Raw genomic sequence first — 16,285 nt, forward strand, 5'->3', positions numbered from 1 at the left:
TTTAATAGAAGAGAAGTAAAAGAGCCTGCCCAAGTCAAATTTCAGTGCCCAAATCAGACCTCCACCCTCCTTACTCCCAAACCAGTAACCGCTGTCACACCACAAAACCTTTCAATCTTGATGCACCACGTCTTATAATGAGGGAGCCTTACCGAGGGGCATAATGGACAGGTATTTGCCTCGGAATTTGCTGGTGATTTTGATCTCCTGACGCAATGTCCAACCATTTTTGGACTCAGCATGGTGCGCCGCTGCAGGGGGATGATGACTAACCTGAAAGAAATCATTGGTTCAAATGAGAAGAAAGTATAAAGACACTGCTTATACATTGAGACAAACAGCCCACATTCCCCCTTCACATTTTTACACCCACAACTACAGATAAATAGACCGAGGTACCCAGTGTTGGAAGTCCTGAAAGGCAGTCGAGGATGACAGGTCAGGAACATTTGGGAAGATCAACCCCAAACCAGATGTATCCAAGTTCCCAAGCAACTTTACCTGCTCACAGAGGGATCGGTACCCGTTCTCCTCTAGTCGGTCCAGCTCAAAAGTCTCCCCAAGGAGTGGGTTGAATGGTTTGCTGGTACGGAAGACAGTAGTGGAGTAAGAAGACACGGTGAAAGCTGCAACATAACAGAGCTGTTCTAAAGAGTTCTCACATTTTGCAGCTCGATCTAACAGCTCGTGATATTCCAAATCTTCAGTAAGGCGCTGAAGCATGGATAGGGGCTCATTAAAGTTTACCTGTCAGGGAAAAAAGAAGAGAGAACAATTCCCACACATCTGTACAAGAAAATTGACATTTTTTTTTTTTGCATTTGAAGAAACAGATTCAAATGCAAAAAAGCACAGGATGATAGATGAAAAAAACAAAGTCTTTGCTCATTAAAGCCATCCTAAGAGCTAACCTGAAAACATCATATTCTCTATGGTCAACTGTTTATATGAGTAAATTCACTTATTTCACTAAAAGTAAGCTCTCTGAGATGAAATTATACCTCCTCTGTTCTCAACCGCATACCTAAGACTTGCTGATGCTTCACCCAGAGGAAATCCTTATCAAAGTGAATGAATAAAAGATGAAATATACTTAAGCACACAAGTAAATCCAGAGAGAAAGTTGAATATTTCAAATTCTTGAGGGAAGGCTGAGAGATAGTACAATGGATAGGCCTTTTGCCTTGCACATGGCTGACCTGCATTCAATCTCAGCACTGCATATGGACCCCTAAGTCCCACCAGGAGTGATCCATGAGTGCAGAGACAGAGACGAGTAAGTTCTGAGCACTGCCAGTGTGGCCTCAAACAAAACACAATTTTTAAGGTAGGAAAGGAAAAGTAGTAGTAAATTATAAGTAGATAACATTATAACTAGATTACTGATCAGATCACGTTTCAGGAAAGGTTATTATAAGAGTTACCTTCTACTCTGAACTAGAAGATTGCTAAATCTCAGTTCATTTCTACATAAGGGTAGGATCTATTTCTTCAATGAGGCAGGAGGTTCTATTTCTACCCTGCCGATTGCACTAACTGACTGCTTAGAGCATTTAACCACAGCATGAAGCAAATATGCTTCTTTCTGAGACATGTTTCTCATTCATTTATTCAATCCAAAAGACCCAGTAAGCCCTCATGCTTGTCAGACTTCATGCTATTGACAGAATACTAGAGAAATGAACAAGAAACACTGTTTCTCCTGAAGACTTCTGGCTTTGTTTCGTTTTTGTTTTTTTTGGGCCACACTCAGCATGCTCAGAGACTGCTCAAGAATTACTCAAGAATTACTTCCAGCGGTGCTAAGGGGACCATATGGGATGCAGGGGATAGAACCTGGGTAGATCCTGAGCAAGGCAAAAGCCCTCCCCACTACTGGACTATCCCTATAATCCTAAAGATTTAGCTTTTAAATGAACTGTTTAGACTACTTGGAATTAAAGAGAGCTTTACTACTTAAAAAAATAACTATACAAAGGCATTAGTTTCCCAAGTCGCCCATAAAGCCGATTTAATCAGCAATATACTGAACAAGCCTGAATTTCAGTCTAAGTTCTAAATCCAGAGAACGAAAGAGGAAGAAAACTATCTTTTCATTGAACAGAACTGGCCTAAAGATCAACCAAGTAAAAAATAACAAGGAAAGGGGCCGGTGAGGTAAGGTGTCTGCCTTGCAAGCGCTAGCAAGGAAGGACCATGGTTCGATCCCCGGCATCCTATATGGTCCACCCAAGCCAGGGGCAATTTCTGAGCCCTTAGCCAGGAATAACCCCTGAGCATCAAACGGGTGTGGCCCAAACAAACAAAAAACACACACACACAAACAAGGAAAAACCATTATATTTGTAAGGTGCTACTTCTTTTCCCTTTTGAGGGGGGGGAATCTAATATCTTGGCTGCCAGTCTCTGATCCCATAGCCACCCGAATATATATTGTCCTCCAAATTATATAATTTTCACTGTAACACATTTTAAAAGGAATATATTGCTTGAAATGCCATCATCCAAAGACAAACATTATTATTTGATATTTTGATGCATTTATACATTTAAAAATTATATATATATACACACACACTAGAGTCTGATTTTTCTCTGAAAATATGCTGTTTTCCAACAAACACAGAGCCACAGCAACAACATGAGAGCTCTCTTCTGAAGTAGGACCAATCCTGCCCCAGCAAAAACAGGGTTCCACTCCAAAACATCTTCCAGATACCAAGAGACAGGCAGTGGAAGAAAAATGTAAACTGTGAGGAAATAGAATGAGAAACTTGAAAAGTTCTATTTTCTTAGTGAATCTTTTGAAAAAGTTTTTATTTTAAGGCAACATGAAGTTAATATTTCCAAACATCGGGGGGACTAAAATCAAGGCATCCTTATCCCTCACCTTGTCCCTCTCCCCCGCCCTCACCGCCCTTCTCAAAAATCTCTATCAAAAATAATTCTGGAGAGATAGCACAGCGGTGTTTGCCTTGCAAGCAGCCGATCCAGGACCAAAGGTGGTTGGTTCGAATCCCCGTGTCCCATATGGTCCCCCGTGCCTGCCAGGAGCTATTTCTGAGCAGACAGCCAGGAGTAACCCCTGAGCACCGCCGGGTATGACCCAAAAACCAAAAAAGAAAAAGAAATAGCCAGAAAAGACATCCTTGAGTCTAGCCATAGTAGAAAACAAAAACTATCAGAAGGCAGGCATGGCCAAGATAACTGAGAATATTAGTGCAGCCCAAAAACAAAAATTTGGGAAGGAGAGAACCTTTGGTTTTCTTCCTTCTCCCCACTTGCCACCGAGGTTTCAAACTCCCACTGAGACCTTGCACTGATGGAGCCCAGCCAGGTGCCAACAGACACAGAGGCTGGAGGAAACAGTGCCTACAGAGATCAGCTTTCCTGACACAGCACAGAGCAGGGAACGGCAAACAGGTAGAGGGTTGCACATTCCTCACAGCAATGTCAACAAGGAACTAATGGTAAAGGAGGACAGAAGGGTCACCTGGAGTCTGAAGCTATTTCTAAACAGGAACTGCATTGCTGAAGCCTATATCACTTACATTTCTAACCATCCCTACTACTTTCATCAAGGTATAAGGTAAAGGGGGATTTCTTTACAGAAGAATACTTCTTTCTTTTTGGGTCTTTGGGCCACACCTAGTGGTGTTCAGGGTTACTCCTGGTTCTTTACTCAGGGAAAGACTCCTGACAGTACTAGGAGACCATCTGGGATGCCATGGATTGAACCAGGGTAAACCACCTGCAAGACAAAACCCTCCCCACTATACTATCATTCCAGTTCCCACCCATTATTTTATGTTCCTTCAGTTCTGCTTACAGATAGCTTTTTCTTATCTCAAAGTCAACATTTTCTAGCAAAATTCTATACACTTAATGTGGAAAAAGCTATTTGTATTCCAAGACCCAGTTAATAAACCACTTCATGTTTGCTAACAGTACATAAGTGGCAGATACTAGCCAAGTACCAAGAATATAACAACCAGTAAGACAACTCTGTTCATGAGGAAGAAAGTTATGTGGAGGCAGAAACTATATTCAGGAGGCCAGTGTGACAGTACAGCAGGTAGGGTGCTTGCCTTGCATGTTAGCTGATGCTGGTGTGATCCCCAGAACTCTATGTGGTCAGTGTGGTTAGTCCTTTAAGCATGCCAGGAGCAATCTGTGAGGGCAGAGCCAGGACTCAGTCCTGAGCAACATCAAATGTGGTTCAAAAATAAAAATAAAAAATATAAAATGGGTGCTGGAGAGATAGCACAAAGGTAGGGTGTTTGCCTTGCATGTGGTCAACACAGGATAGACCCCAGTTCGATTCCTGGCATTCCATATGGTACCCTGAGCCTGCCAGGAGTGATTTTTGAACACAGAGCCAGGAGTGGCCCCTGAGTGCTGCTGGGTGTGACTCAAAAACCAGAAACCAAAATAAATAATGGGCCATCGTTAAGAGTATTTGCCAGGGGCCGGGCGGTGGCGCTCGAGGTAAGGTGCCTGCCTTACCTGCGCTAGCCTAGGAGACGGACCGCGGTTCGATCCCCCGGCGTCCCATATGGTCCCCCAAGCCAGGAGCGACTTCTGAGCGCATAGCCAGGAGTAACCCCTGAGCGTCACCGGGTGTGGCCCAAAAACCAAAAAAAAAAAAAAAAGAGTATTTGCCTTACATAGGATCCACCAGGTTCAATCCTTGACATCCCATATGGTACCCCAAAGCTGCCAGGAGTACCCTCAGTGCTGCTAGGCAGGCCCCTCAAGAAAATTAAAAGCAAAACAAAAACTATATTCAGATCCAGAAGCCCACAAGGAGAAAAGAGTAAATGATGTACTGCAGGCCAAATACCTGGCTATGGATAGAACCTGCAAGCCCTGCCCTGACCCCACTTTTATAAGTAGTAAAATCCTAGTCTTTTACTCAGCTAGATCTACTAGAATATAAGGTTTTACTTCCAGTCACCTCTCTAACTAGTCATGGTCATGTTCAGGAAATTGAACCCAATGCCTCACATATAAAAAGCAGGTCCTGGCTGGACCCGAGTCACATCCCAACCTGGGAAGAGCTATAAAAGGCACAGCATGCCTTTCTTTTCTTTCCTTCCTCCTGCTGACTGGGAAGAGATTCGATGGTCCACCTGAAACAGCCACTTTGGGTCTAGTTAGTAATTAAGGCTGAAGACAATGAAGCCATAGGTCAAAAGGTGCATGGTCTGATGGGAGAGTCTGGACCAGCCCCCGAACACTTAACCTGGGCTTTAACCTGAGAGCAAGCTGAGCAGATATCTATTTAAGGGAGTGAATGGCCTGCTTTTTCTGTGAAAGGTTAGATAGTAAATACTTAGATCTTGTGGGCCATATGGCTCTGACACAACTACTCAACACTGCTGTTGTAGAATGAAAGCAGTCAGACAAGTGAAGAAAGGTGAGTCACTAAATTCTCATAAAACTTTATAGATACTAGGATATAAATGTCATAGTTTCCACATCATGAAATAGCATTACCTTTTGATCTTAAAGAATCTTTTAAACTGTGAAAAGTGGGATTGTAGAGATAATACAGGAGCACCGTGCCTGCCTTGAATGTGGCACAGCGATCCCCTATACTACATGGTACCAGGAACAGCATCAGGAACAAACCATAAGCACCACAGTATGCCCCCAAAACAAAACAAAAAAGTGAATGAAACAAAATATGAAAATTAATCTGTTTCCTGGTTATGCAGATTGGCAGCCAGATATGTCTATAGTCCACAGTTCACTCACCTCCTAGTTTAAACCTACAGAAATATAGAGATTTGGGGTCATACTCAGTGGTGCTAAGGGTCTATTCTTGCTATGTACTTAGGTGTACTTGGGGGTTTCAAACCAGGGTGGCTATATAGAGGCAAGCATCTTAACTCCTATACGCTCTCTCCAGCCCTAGAACAAGGAACTTAGGAGTTCGATTTAAAAAAAAAACGAACAATAGGAATAAATCCAGAGCACTACTGGGTAGGACCCCAAAATAAAAGCAAACCAAAACTTCAAAGGGCAGAAGCTCATGCCCTGTACAAGGTCCCCTGAGTACAGGTGGAAGTGACTCTGAACACTGAGCCTAAAATAGTCCCTGACCATCACTGGACATACCCTGCCAAAATATTTTTTAAATAAATAAAACCTGGGGCCGGGAAGGTGGCGCTAGAGGTAAGGTGTCTGCCTTGTAAGCGCTAGCCAAGGATCAGGACCGAGGTTCGATCCCCCGGCGTCCCATATGGTCCCCCCCAAGCCAGGGGCGATTTCTGAGCACATAGCCAGGAGTAACCCCTGAGCATCACACGGGTGTGACCCAAAAACCAAAAAAAAAAAAAAAAAACCTATAGTTAGCTGAATATATGGTCCAATGGGCAGATACTAATACTAATTTCTTGGAAAATACTTGTGGAATGAATAGAGCAAGTGGCTGGCAATACTCAAGCATAAACAATGGAACCTATTGGAACACTGGAATGAGGATTTTCATCCCAGTCAAAGGTTTGCTAAGAGATGACACTCTAAATCCTAATAAGAGGGCCCGGAGATAGCACAGCGGCGTTTGCCTTGCAAGCAGCCGATCCAGGACCAAAGGTGGTTGGTTCAAATCCCGTTGTACCAAATGGTCCCCTGTGCAAGCCAGGAGCTATTTCTGAGCAGACAGCCAAGAGTAATCCCTGAGCACCGCCGGATGTGACCCAAAACAAAACAAAACAAAACAAAAAAATCCTAATAAGAAGGTGAAGTTGCATGGCAAAAAAAAAAAGGTGGTAGAGTGGGTGAGAAGATAAAAAGTACAGGCAAAAGAACAGTTGATATAAATGTCCTCAGAGAGGAGACAATAAGACAACTGTGAATACTCAAAGGGGAACCCCAAAGACCAAGAACACAGGATATGTGTGGGCTGCGCCAAATATAAGAAAGAAGCATCTAGATCACTGAGGAAGGACTACTTTGAGAGCAATAAGGACCCAGCAACAGCTGAAGAATGACTGAGAAGAGACACTACAGTTTCAATTTTATATTCTTAGTTTTTGGGTCACACCTGGCAGCGCTCAGGGGTTACTCCTGGCTCTATGCTCAGAAATTGCTCCTGGCAGGCTCGGGGGACCATATGGGATGGCGGGATTTGAATCACCGTCTTTCTGCATGCAAGGCAAACACCCTACCTCCATGCTATCTCTCCAGCCTCTCAATTTTCTATACTTATTGGGGGGTGGTGACACCCAATAGGGCTTTTAGGGGATCATGAGGTCTCAGGAATAAAACATGGGAGCTATACTTCAGCCCTTTGAGACATAATATCAGCTCACTACAATTCTGACTTTATTATTTTAACTAATTTTCCTTTTGGCTTTTTATTTTTTAGTCTATACTCAATGGTGCCAAGGGCTTATTCTTGGCTCTGTGCTTTGGGATCATACCTGATGATGTTCAGGGGGACTATATGTGGTGCTGGGGAATTAAACCCCAGTACGGTGCTCGTTAGGATAGCTCCTTATCTGCTGTATTATCCCTCCCATTCCTACAACTTCATTTTTTTTTTTTGCTTTTTTTTTTTTTTTTTTTTTTGCTCTTGTCTTTGTATACCTGATGAGGCTTTAGGATTACTCCTGGCTCTGCACTCAGGAATGACTCCTAGCTGTGCTTGGTGTACCATATGGAATGCTGGAGAGAGAACCTGGGTCAGTGCATACACTGACAAATGCCTTACCCACTATATATTCTCCTATTTATTTATATTTTATTTTTTTTGGCCACCACCATTGGTGTTTACAGATTACTCCTGGCTCTGCACTGTGAGATCACGCCTAGTAGAGCTCAGTGGATCACATGGTATGCTGGGGATCAAATCCCGGTTGGCTGCACACAAGGAAAGTGCCCTATCTATTGTATATATATGGTCCAATTTTTATTTATTTTGGTTTTAGGGCCACTATCAGTGGTTTTACACTCAAGAAGCTGGGAACAGGGGCCGGCGTGGTGGCGCTAGAGGTAAGGTGTCTGCCTGCCCTCGCTAGCCTAGGACAGACCAAGGTTCGATCCCTGGCGTCCCATATGGTCCCCAAGCCAGGAGCAACTTCTGAGCACATAGGCAGGAGAATTCCCTGAGCGTCACCGGGTGTGGCCCAAAAACCATTAAAAAAAAAAAAGAAGCTGGGAACCAAACCTGGTTGGCTCCAAGGCAAATACCCTACCTGCTGTACTATCTCTCCTAAGGCTTAACTATTTTAATGACAGGTGTAACCTAACATGATTTGGGGGGGGGGGGGTATTGAGCCCATACTCAGTGGTACATAAGGGTAACTCCTGGCTCTACTTTCAAAAATGACTCCTGGTGGCTTCAGGGGAACATGAAATATCAGAGCTCGAACTCAGGTCAGCCACCTGCAAAGTAAATGCCCTACGTGCTATGCTAGCAATATGGCCCCCTCAGATATGATTTCTTATCACCAACATTCTCAAATAAAGCCTTTATTTTATTGAAGATACAATAAAACAACAGAGGGTCAAACAATATACTAATCATCAAGTGGGCCTGAAGATAGTATAGCGAACAGAACACTTGCCTTTCATGTATCCAATCAAGGTCTGATCCAGAACACCACGTACCCAAGCACTAATAGGAGTAATTTCTGAGCACAGAGCCAGGAGCAAGCCCTGAGCACCATTGGGTGTGGCCCCAAAACTAAATAAATAAGAAGATCACTCTGGTGATAGTGCAGAGATGAGAAGAGACCATGACCGGAGCAGTCCAGTCCAGACGCTATCATCCCAGGAAGGTGGGCCTTACTAGCTGCTGGAATGATCAGTTTTTACATCCCTCTCTTTATAATAACATGCTTCTTGGGCCAGACATACTGTATGGAATTTACAGTGCTTGTTTTGTATGTGGCAGACCCCAGTTAGATCCCTAGTTTCCTGAGCACCACTGGAAAGAACCCCTAAGAAAGGGAAGTAGCTACCCCACCAGGTGTGGTCCAAAAAAGCCAAAAGATGAAATAAACTTGCACCTTGAAACAGAAACTCTCTTTTAATGTTCCTTGCACATCTAACTTTAAGAATTTGCTAGTATAGGGATTTGAGAGATAGGGCGATGGGTAGAGAGAGGGGTTATCTTGCATGTGGCCAAGCCAGGTTCAATCACTAGTACCTTATATTGTCCCTCAAGCACCTCAAAGAGTAATTTCTGAGTCAGAAGCAAACCCTAAGCATCACCAGGTGTGGTCCAAAGAAAAACAAACTACAACAACAAAAGAAGAGTAAATACTTTTGGGGGTCAGAACAGTAATTAAGTGGACAGGGTACATGCCTTGTTTGCGGTTAGCCTGGGTTCACTCTCTGGACTTTCTATGATTCCCCAAGCACAGCCAAGAATGATTACTGAGCACAGAACCAGCAATAAGCAATGAACAGTCAGGTGGGGCTCAAAAAAAAAAAATCATAACAACTGAATTAATTCATCTGATTTTAGGTGATATGGAAGCATAGCCAAAGTTTACACAGCTTATTTTCTTTCTTTTTTTATTTGTTGTTGTTTTTTTGTGGTCACACCTGGCAGTGCTCAGGGGACCATATGGGATGCCCGGACTCGAAACAGGATCTGTCCTATATTGGCCGCATGCAAGACAAATGCCTTACCACTGCGCTATTGCTCCGGCCCCCTCTACAACTTATTTTCTTTCTTTCTTTCTTTCTTTTTTTTTTTTTTTGGTTTTTGGGCCATACCCAGCAGTGCTCAGGGGTTACTCCTGGCTATCTGCTCAGAAAAAGCTCCTGGCAGGCACGGGCCATATGGGATGCCGGGATTTGAACCAACCACTTTAGGTCCTGGACTGGCTGCTTGCAAGGCAAACGCCATTGTGCTATTTCTCTGGCCCCTACAACTTATTTTCTAAGGGACAGTTAACAGGGGTCTCAAACTCGCGGCCCTCCGTACAACATTTTGTGGCCCTGACCTAGAGGAATCTTTTTTGTTTTGTTTTGTTTTGTTTTGTTTTAGTTGTTTGGGTCACGCCCCCCAATGTTCAAGGCTTACTACTGACTTTGCACTCAAGGATCACCCCGACTTTGCCTCCTGCGGCCCCCAGGTAAATTGAGTTTGAGACCCCTGGTTAAGACATTAAAGGTAGCAAACACCACCACTGCCACCAAAGTGAGTGGAGCTATCACAGCAGTAAGTCCTCTTCCCCCTTAGGAGAGAGCTCCTCTGTACAGCAGCCCCAGTGAGCGCGAGAACCTCACCGGCATGGGGATCTTGGAGAGTTCTTTTCCAATACAATTCTTCATGATGCTCCATAAATTGAGGCTATAGTTTGGCTTGTATGGTATTCGAGTTCTTTTTTCCTTCTTGGTCTCTTCCAGCTGATGCTTGTACTGGGAAAGCAAACAAAGACGGCCAATCACCCACAAAGACAGAACCACCCTGTATTCCTAACCTGCCCTTCCCCCATGCTAATGAGAGAACAGCGCTTTACAGGAAAACCTTTGGAGATCATCCCCCAGGTGCCTCGTTCCTGAGAGCAAGCAAGTAAAAATTACCTGCTCGTCGAGACTGATGTCACTGCTGGCTCCACTGATATTGCTGCCAGTGCGTCTACATGGATGAGAAACGAACGCGAGTATTAGAACGAAGACCAGACTAGAGTTTGGTCATTAGAGCAAAGACCAGACTCTGCTATGTTTTTATAAAGCAAAATATAAAGCACAGTGTGCATTCTTACTAAAGGAAAAGTGAATGACACCCCTAGAGTAGAATATGTCTGAATGTAAACAGTTCCCAGAGGAACTGGTTCAAGTAAAACAGTAGTTTTCCACTGAAGTTAAATAACTCAGACCGGGCCTGGAGAGACAGCACAGCGGCGTTTGCCTTGCAAGCAGCCGATCCAGGACCAAAGGTGGTTGGTTCGAATCTCGGTGTCCCATATGGTCCCCTGAGCAACGCCAGGTGTGGCCCCAAACCCCCCCCCCCCAAAAAAAAATCCTCAGACCTTGGAAAACATGATGTTCCCACTAAAACACTTCTCTCCTTTTTAATATACATTTTTCTCCAGAGTTAAGGATTAAAAAACTTACTTGTGGCCCAAATTTTCAGGCATGGTGATGATCTCAGGAGCATCAAAAAATTCGTTCTCATCGTCCTCATCACTCATGTCGCCTTTGCCAGAGCAGCACTGATCTACAGGGAGAAAAGCCTCATTCATTTCCTTTGGCTGTATTTACCCAAGCCTGGCACAGCAGGATCTTTTAAATACAAACCACAAACAGAGCAACAAATGGTCGAAAGCAGGAGAAAAGCCAGAAGAAATAAAAGGGCTCCGGTTTCACTGCACACTAATCATTGATTCGGGAGAATCTATAGTTCCTCTATTAATTGCAGGAAACCACGTATCTCAAGTCAGAATAGGCTGTCCAAGAACTGAGCGCTTTACCTTTACCAGAACCAGTGCTGCCGGGAGTGTTTGCGGGCAACACCGTGGCGCCCCGGAAGGCACGCTCCAGGTGGTTATGCTGCTTCGCCAGCTGCTCCAGGGTTTCTTCCAGGCGGATCCGCTGGTCTCTTTCATACTGCAGTGACTTCTGCCATTTTTTACTATGGGTCTGTGCTAGCATGAGGAAATCTCGGCAGGCCTGTGTGGAGGAGACAGGGTTAGAATGTGTCACAACAGCTCAACTGGACAGATTCCCCTCAGGCCCCTGTGATGCCTAAAAAGTAGCCTTATTCTGGGAACTTTAGCAGGCAAGTTACAATGAAAGACTTTCCCTATTATTCCACGGTATCAGGGACATCCAGCTCTGTGATGCAATCAAGGTCAAACATATACACATGCAAAAATAAAATATTACAGCTGTTAAGTTGTTTTGTTTTTTTTTTTCTTTTTTTCATATTTTCGTGGGCATGAGGAACAAAAAAATGTCAGGGAGAACACACTTACAAAAGCATGGGCATATCACAGACCGAAAGAAGAATCTATTGACAGGAGCAAAGAAAACATAGGATAACTCCTTTCAACAAATTCTTAACTAACTACACTCAAGTCACCTGAAGTTAAGGAATTCAGATACAAAGAACCTGCACTAAATCATCCCAAATATATTTTGAAGAACCTAATATATGTTTTTTTATTTTTGATCGCTAAGAGAAACAACTACCTTAAAATTAGAAGCCTAGCAATTCTACTTTTTTTTTTGTGGTTTTTGGGTCACACCCGGCAGTGCTCAGGGGTTATTTCTGGCTCCAGGCTCAGAAATTGCTCCTGGCAGGCACAGGGGACCATATGGGGCGCCGGGATTCAAACTGATGACCTCCTGCATGAAAGGCAAACGCCTTACCTCCATGCTATCTCTCCGGCCCCGCAATTCTACTTCTTGGCACTGACTCCTATCTTTTCAAAAATTAATTTGAAAAAGTATATGCATACTATGTCCACTACAACATTCGGTACGATAGTCAGGATACAGAATGGGATATTGTGAAATCACGCAGTTTACTGCAATCTGGATGGAACTGGAGGGTGGGCATCTTAAATAAGTCAGAGAGAGGACCCAGAAGAACAAGACAAAAGTTATTAAAAGAGAGCAAACCCTTGGACCTAGATAACAGAACTAAGAATAACATCAAGGAGAGAGGTAGAGGGAGAACAATGAGGTGGATTAAATAGAAGAGGGGAGCCAGAGAGAGAGCACAGTGGTAGGGCATTTGTCTTGCATACGGCAGACCTGGGAAAGACCCGGTTTGATTCCAGGCATCCCAGCCTGCGATTTCTGAGTGCAGAGCCAGGAGGACCCCTGAGCTCCGCTGGTGTGGCCCAGAAACCAATCAATGAATCAATCAATAATCCAAAAAATAAATAAATAAATATAAGCGAGCCTGTGAAAGGGCCAGAGAGATAATGCAGCAGGCAGGGCGCTTGCCTAGCATTCAGCCAACCTGGGGTCAATTCCCAGCATCCCATATGGTCCTTCCAGCCCCACCAGGAGTGTAATTCCTGAGCAGAAAGCCCGGAATAAACCTTGAGCACTGCCAGGGCTTACACTGACCCACCCCACAAAGGTCTGTGAAGGATCTTGGGTACTTCTGGCGGTGGTGAAAGTTAGGTAATATCAAAACCTTAAAGCATTACTGCTATTATGAACATGTGACTCAAAACTAAAAAAAATTTTTTTTAATCTGCCAAGGGACTGAAATGGAAAAAATTAGCAGCCAATCTGAGGAATCAAAGAAGGGATCTTAAGGAGGTAGAGACATAGCTCATAAAACCTGCAAGCATTACGCTGGGGCTCAATTCCTGCACTGCCACATAAAACAAAAATGGGGTTGGGGAAGGGGGAGGTAGTGGTCAGGGATGTGGCTTTAAGAACAGAGCTCATGACTTACGTGTGCAAGGCCCTTGGTCTAGGTCCCTCAAGAACCACCAGGTGTGATTCCCCCATAGATTGATAATAGAGGAAGCGGGCTGAAGCAACAGCACAGGGGATTAGAGCACCTGCCTTCAAAGTACGGTCACAGGTTCAGATTCCCAATGCCCCAGAGCAAACGTGATTTGGGCAGCGCTACTGTTTGAACCTGGCAGTCCTATTGTCTGTGATCCCCACTCCTTTTTGGGCCCCACCACAGGTCTGTAGAAACACCACCAAAAGGGGAGTGAGCCCCAATGAGCACCACACTAAAAGGAAGGTGCTTGAGGATGACATCAAGATAGGAAGTGTGACCTCTAGTAAGCAATTTTGGGAGCACTGCAGTGTCCGTGCACCACCATGATGTCTTGTGTGCCTCAAGAAATTAGGATGAATCCTGGCAAGCACACATAAGCACCGCAACTAAATGGAGTGGAGAGCACTGACACCAAGAGTGTGATGTGAACACTGCAACCTGATGTGTAATCCCTGACAAACAACACAGCTAAATAAATTTGAGCTCGGGCTAGAATGGCGTGTAAGGCACTTACCTTGCAGAGGGATGACTCAGGTTCAATCCAGGCACCACATATGGTGCTCTGTATTAATATAGACTTTTATAGAAACGGATATGAATAATACAGACCACACACAGAAAGGGTTATGAATACAGACCTTACATAGAAGGGGACAGAATACATACTCCTCACAGGAAAGATTCCAATTACAAACCCACCTCACAGAAAGAGTTTGGAACATAGACTTTCACAGGAAGGGTTCCAAGGAAGAGTCTCACAAGGAGAGTTGGACCCCAAGCAGGTTTACAAATATGACCCTCAAAGGAAGGGTTATAAATATAGACCCCAAAATAGGAAGGATTATGAATATAGATCCTACACAGAAGGGCTTTAAGATAGACCCTCACTGGAAGGGTTACAAACAAACTCTCATAGGCCTGGTCTCCTCTCCAGGTAGCTGTACCTATCCTGTACCCTAAGATCACTCTGAATTGGCCCCTTTCTTGGACACACAGATTTCCTTCAGACCTATCCACTGCCACATAATAGAGTTGTTCTGCCTAGACTTCCTTCCTTTCTCTGGCTAAGTCCTCTTTAATATTTAGAATCTGTGTGCCGGCGTGATAGCACAGTGAGTAAGGCACATGCCTTGCATGTAGTCAGCCTGGGTTCAATCCCTGACACCAAATATGGCCTCCTCAGTCTGCCAGAATGATTCCTCAGCACAGCAGGTGTGGCTCAAAAACAAATAAAAAATACATACACACATATTTAAGATCTATGGCAGATGTTTGTTCTGTGACACTTTTCCATTCCCCTATCACCTTAATCATACTTCTGATTCATATCAACTGCATTACAGAGTGTGACTGAGTTCCTGTCTCCAGATGGATTATAAACAATATGAAAATGGGGCCGGAGAGATAGCATGGAGGTAAGGCGTTTGCCTTGCATGCAGAAGGTCAGTGGTTCGAATCCCGGCATCCCATATGGTTTCCCGAGCCTGCCAGCAGTAACCCCTGAGCGCTGCCGGGTGTGACCCAAAAACCAAAACCAATATGAAGACAGTGTACAGTTTATTCATATAATATAATCTAGGTCATAATTCGGGTGTTTTATACATAATAGAAGCCTGATAAAGTTTGTTCAACAGACTTAAACATCTATGCCCCGTTATAGACAAACTAAAAGTAAAATAAATAAAAATTATTATTAAAAAAAAAAAGTAAAATACAAACTCAACAGTTTCTTTCTTCCAGTGCTCAGTAGGGCCTTATATAGGTAAAGCAAGTGCTCTCATACTTAGCCACATCCCCAGCATTCCCATGGTTTCAACCTGTAAGAGTGTGACTACTAAATCAGTTTCTAGGTTTGTAATTCATGGAAATTTAGACCTAAATATTCAACTCCTACTCAAAGGTACAAAGTAATCTCAAAACCAGTGAATCCAAAATGAGCCCACCATTTTCCCTTTCACCCTTTGATGTTCTCAACTTAGGAACAGTTCCAGGGCCTTCTACCTTCCCAGACCAGAATTCAAGAGGCATCCTTGATTCTTGGTTTTTCTTCTCTTCCTATATTCAATTATTAGGTCCTAGCCTTCTTTCTTTACTATTTCTTGAATTTGAACATTTCTGTCATCAGGCAGTACAGAGTACATATTTGGGGGGGGGGGGCGTCACACCCGGCAGCACTCTGGGGTTACTCCTGGCTCTATGCTCAGAAATCACCCCAGCAGGCACGGGGACCATATGGGATGCCGGGATTCGAATCACCATCATTCTGCATGCAAGGCAAACAAACGCCTTACCTCCACGTTATCCCTCGGCCCCAGTACAGAGTACATATTATGACTGGATTGCTGGAGCTCAACTTTCATTTCCATCCCATTCACTATGTAGCTGTGTACTAGTAAAAAGCTACTTCATTTCTGGGCTTATTCATCCTCATCTTCATTTTATTTTATTTTATTGAAACCAGTGTGATTTATTAAGTTCTTCATAGTTGGGTTTCAAACATAACAATCAATCAGGGCCAATCCCACCACCAGTGCCACCTCTCCCCACCAATATTCCCAGAGTGCACCCCTGCCCCCCCCCCACACCTGCCAGTATTTTAACTTTAGCTGGTTAAAGTTTGAATCTCGATTCCATGGTTATGGATTTTGGCTTGGCCATTTAGTTCTGTCCTTTTTGTTGTTGTTTGGGAGCCACACCCAGCGGCACCCAGGGGTTAGTTACTTCCGGTTCTGCACTCAAATCTCTCCAGAAAGGCTCAAGAAATCATTCATGGGATGCCAGAGATCCAAACAGGGTCAGTTCCAGGAAGGCCATGAGCAAACAGCCTACCTATGTGCTATCCCT

At 44.0% G+C, this 16,285-nt stretch overlaps 1 protein-coding gene across 1 annotated transcript in view; it reads right to left on the minus strand.

Moving 5' to 3' along the window:
* OSBP (oxysterol binding protein) overlaps positions 1–16,285 on the minus strand; it is a 44,663-nt gene that overhangs the window by 13,970 nt on the left and 14,408 nt on the right. The window contains exons 4-9 of the mRNA XM_049779604.1: positions 11,439–11,637; positions 11,083–11,185; positions 10,549–10,603; positions 10,252–10,383; positions 502–747; positions 153–273 (exon numbers count right to left, since the gene is read on the minus strand). Coding sequence (XP_049635561.1) covers positions 153–273; positions 502–747; positions 10,252–10,383; positions 10,549–10,603; positions 11,083–11,185; positions 11,439–11,637 — 856 coding nt within the window. The remainder of the gene's footprint in view (positions 1–152; positions 274–501; positions 748–10,251; positions 10,384–10,548; positions 10,604–11,082; positions 11,186–11,438; positions 11,638–16,285) is intronic.

Source organism: Suncus etruscus, chromosome 9 (assembly GCF_024139225.1).
Source record: "Suncus etruscus isolate mSunEtr1 chromosome 9, mSunEtr1.pri.cur, whole genome shotgun sequence".
NCBI classification, from domain to species: Eukaryota; Metazoa; Chordata; class Mammalia; order Eulipotyphla; family Soricidae; genus Suncus; species Suncus etruscus.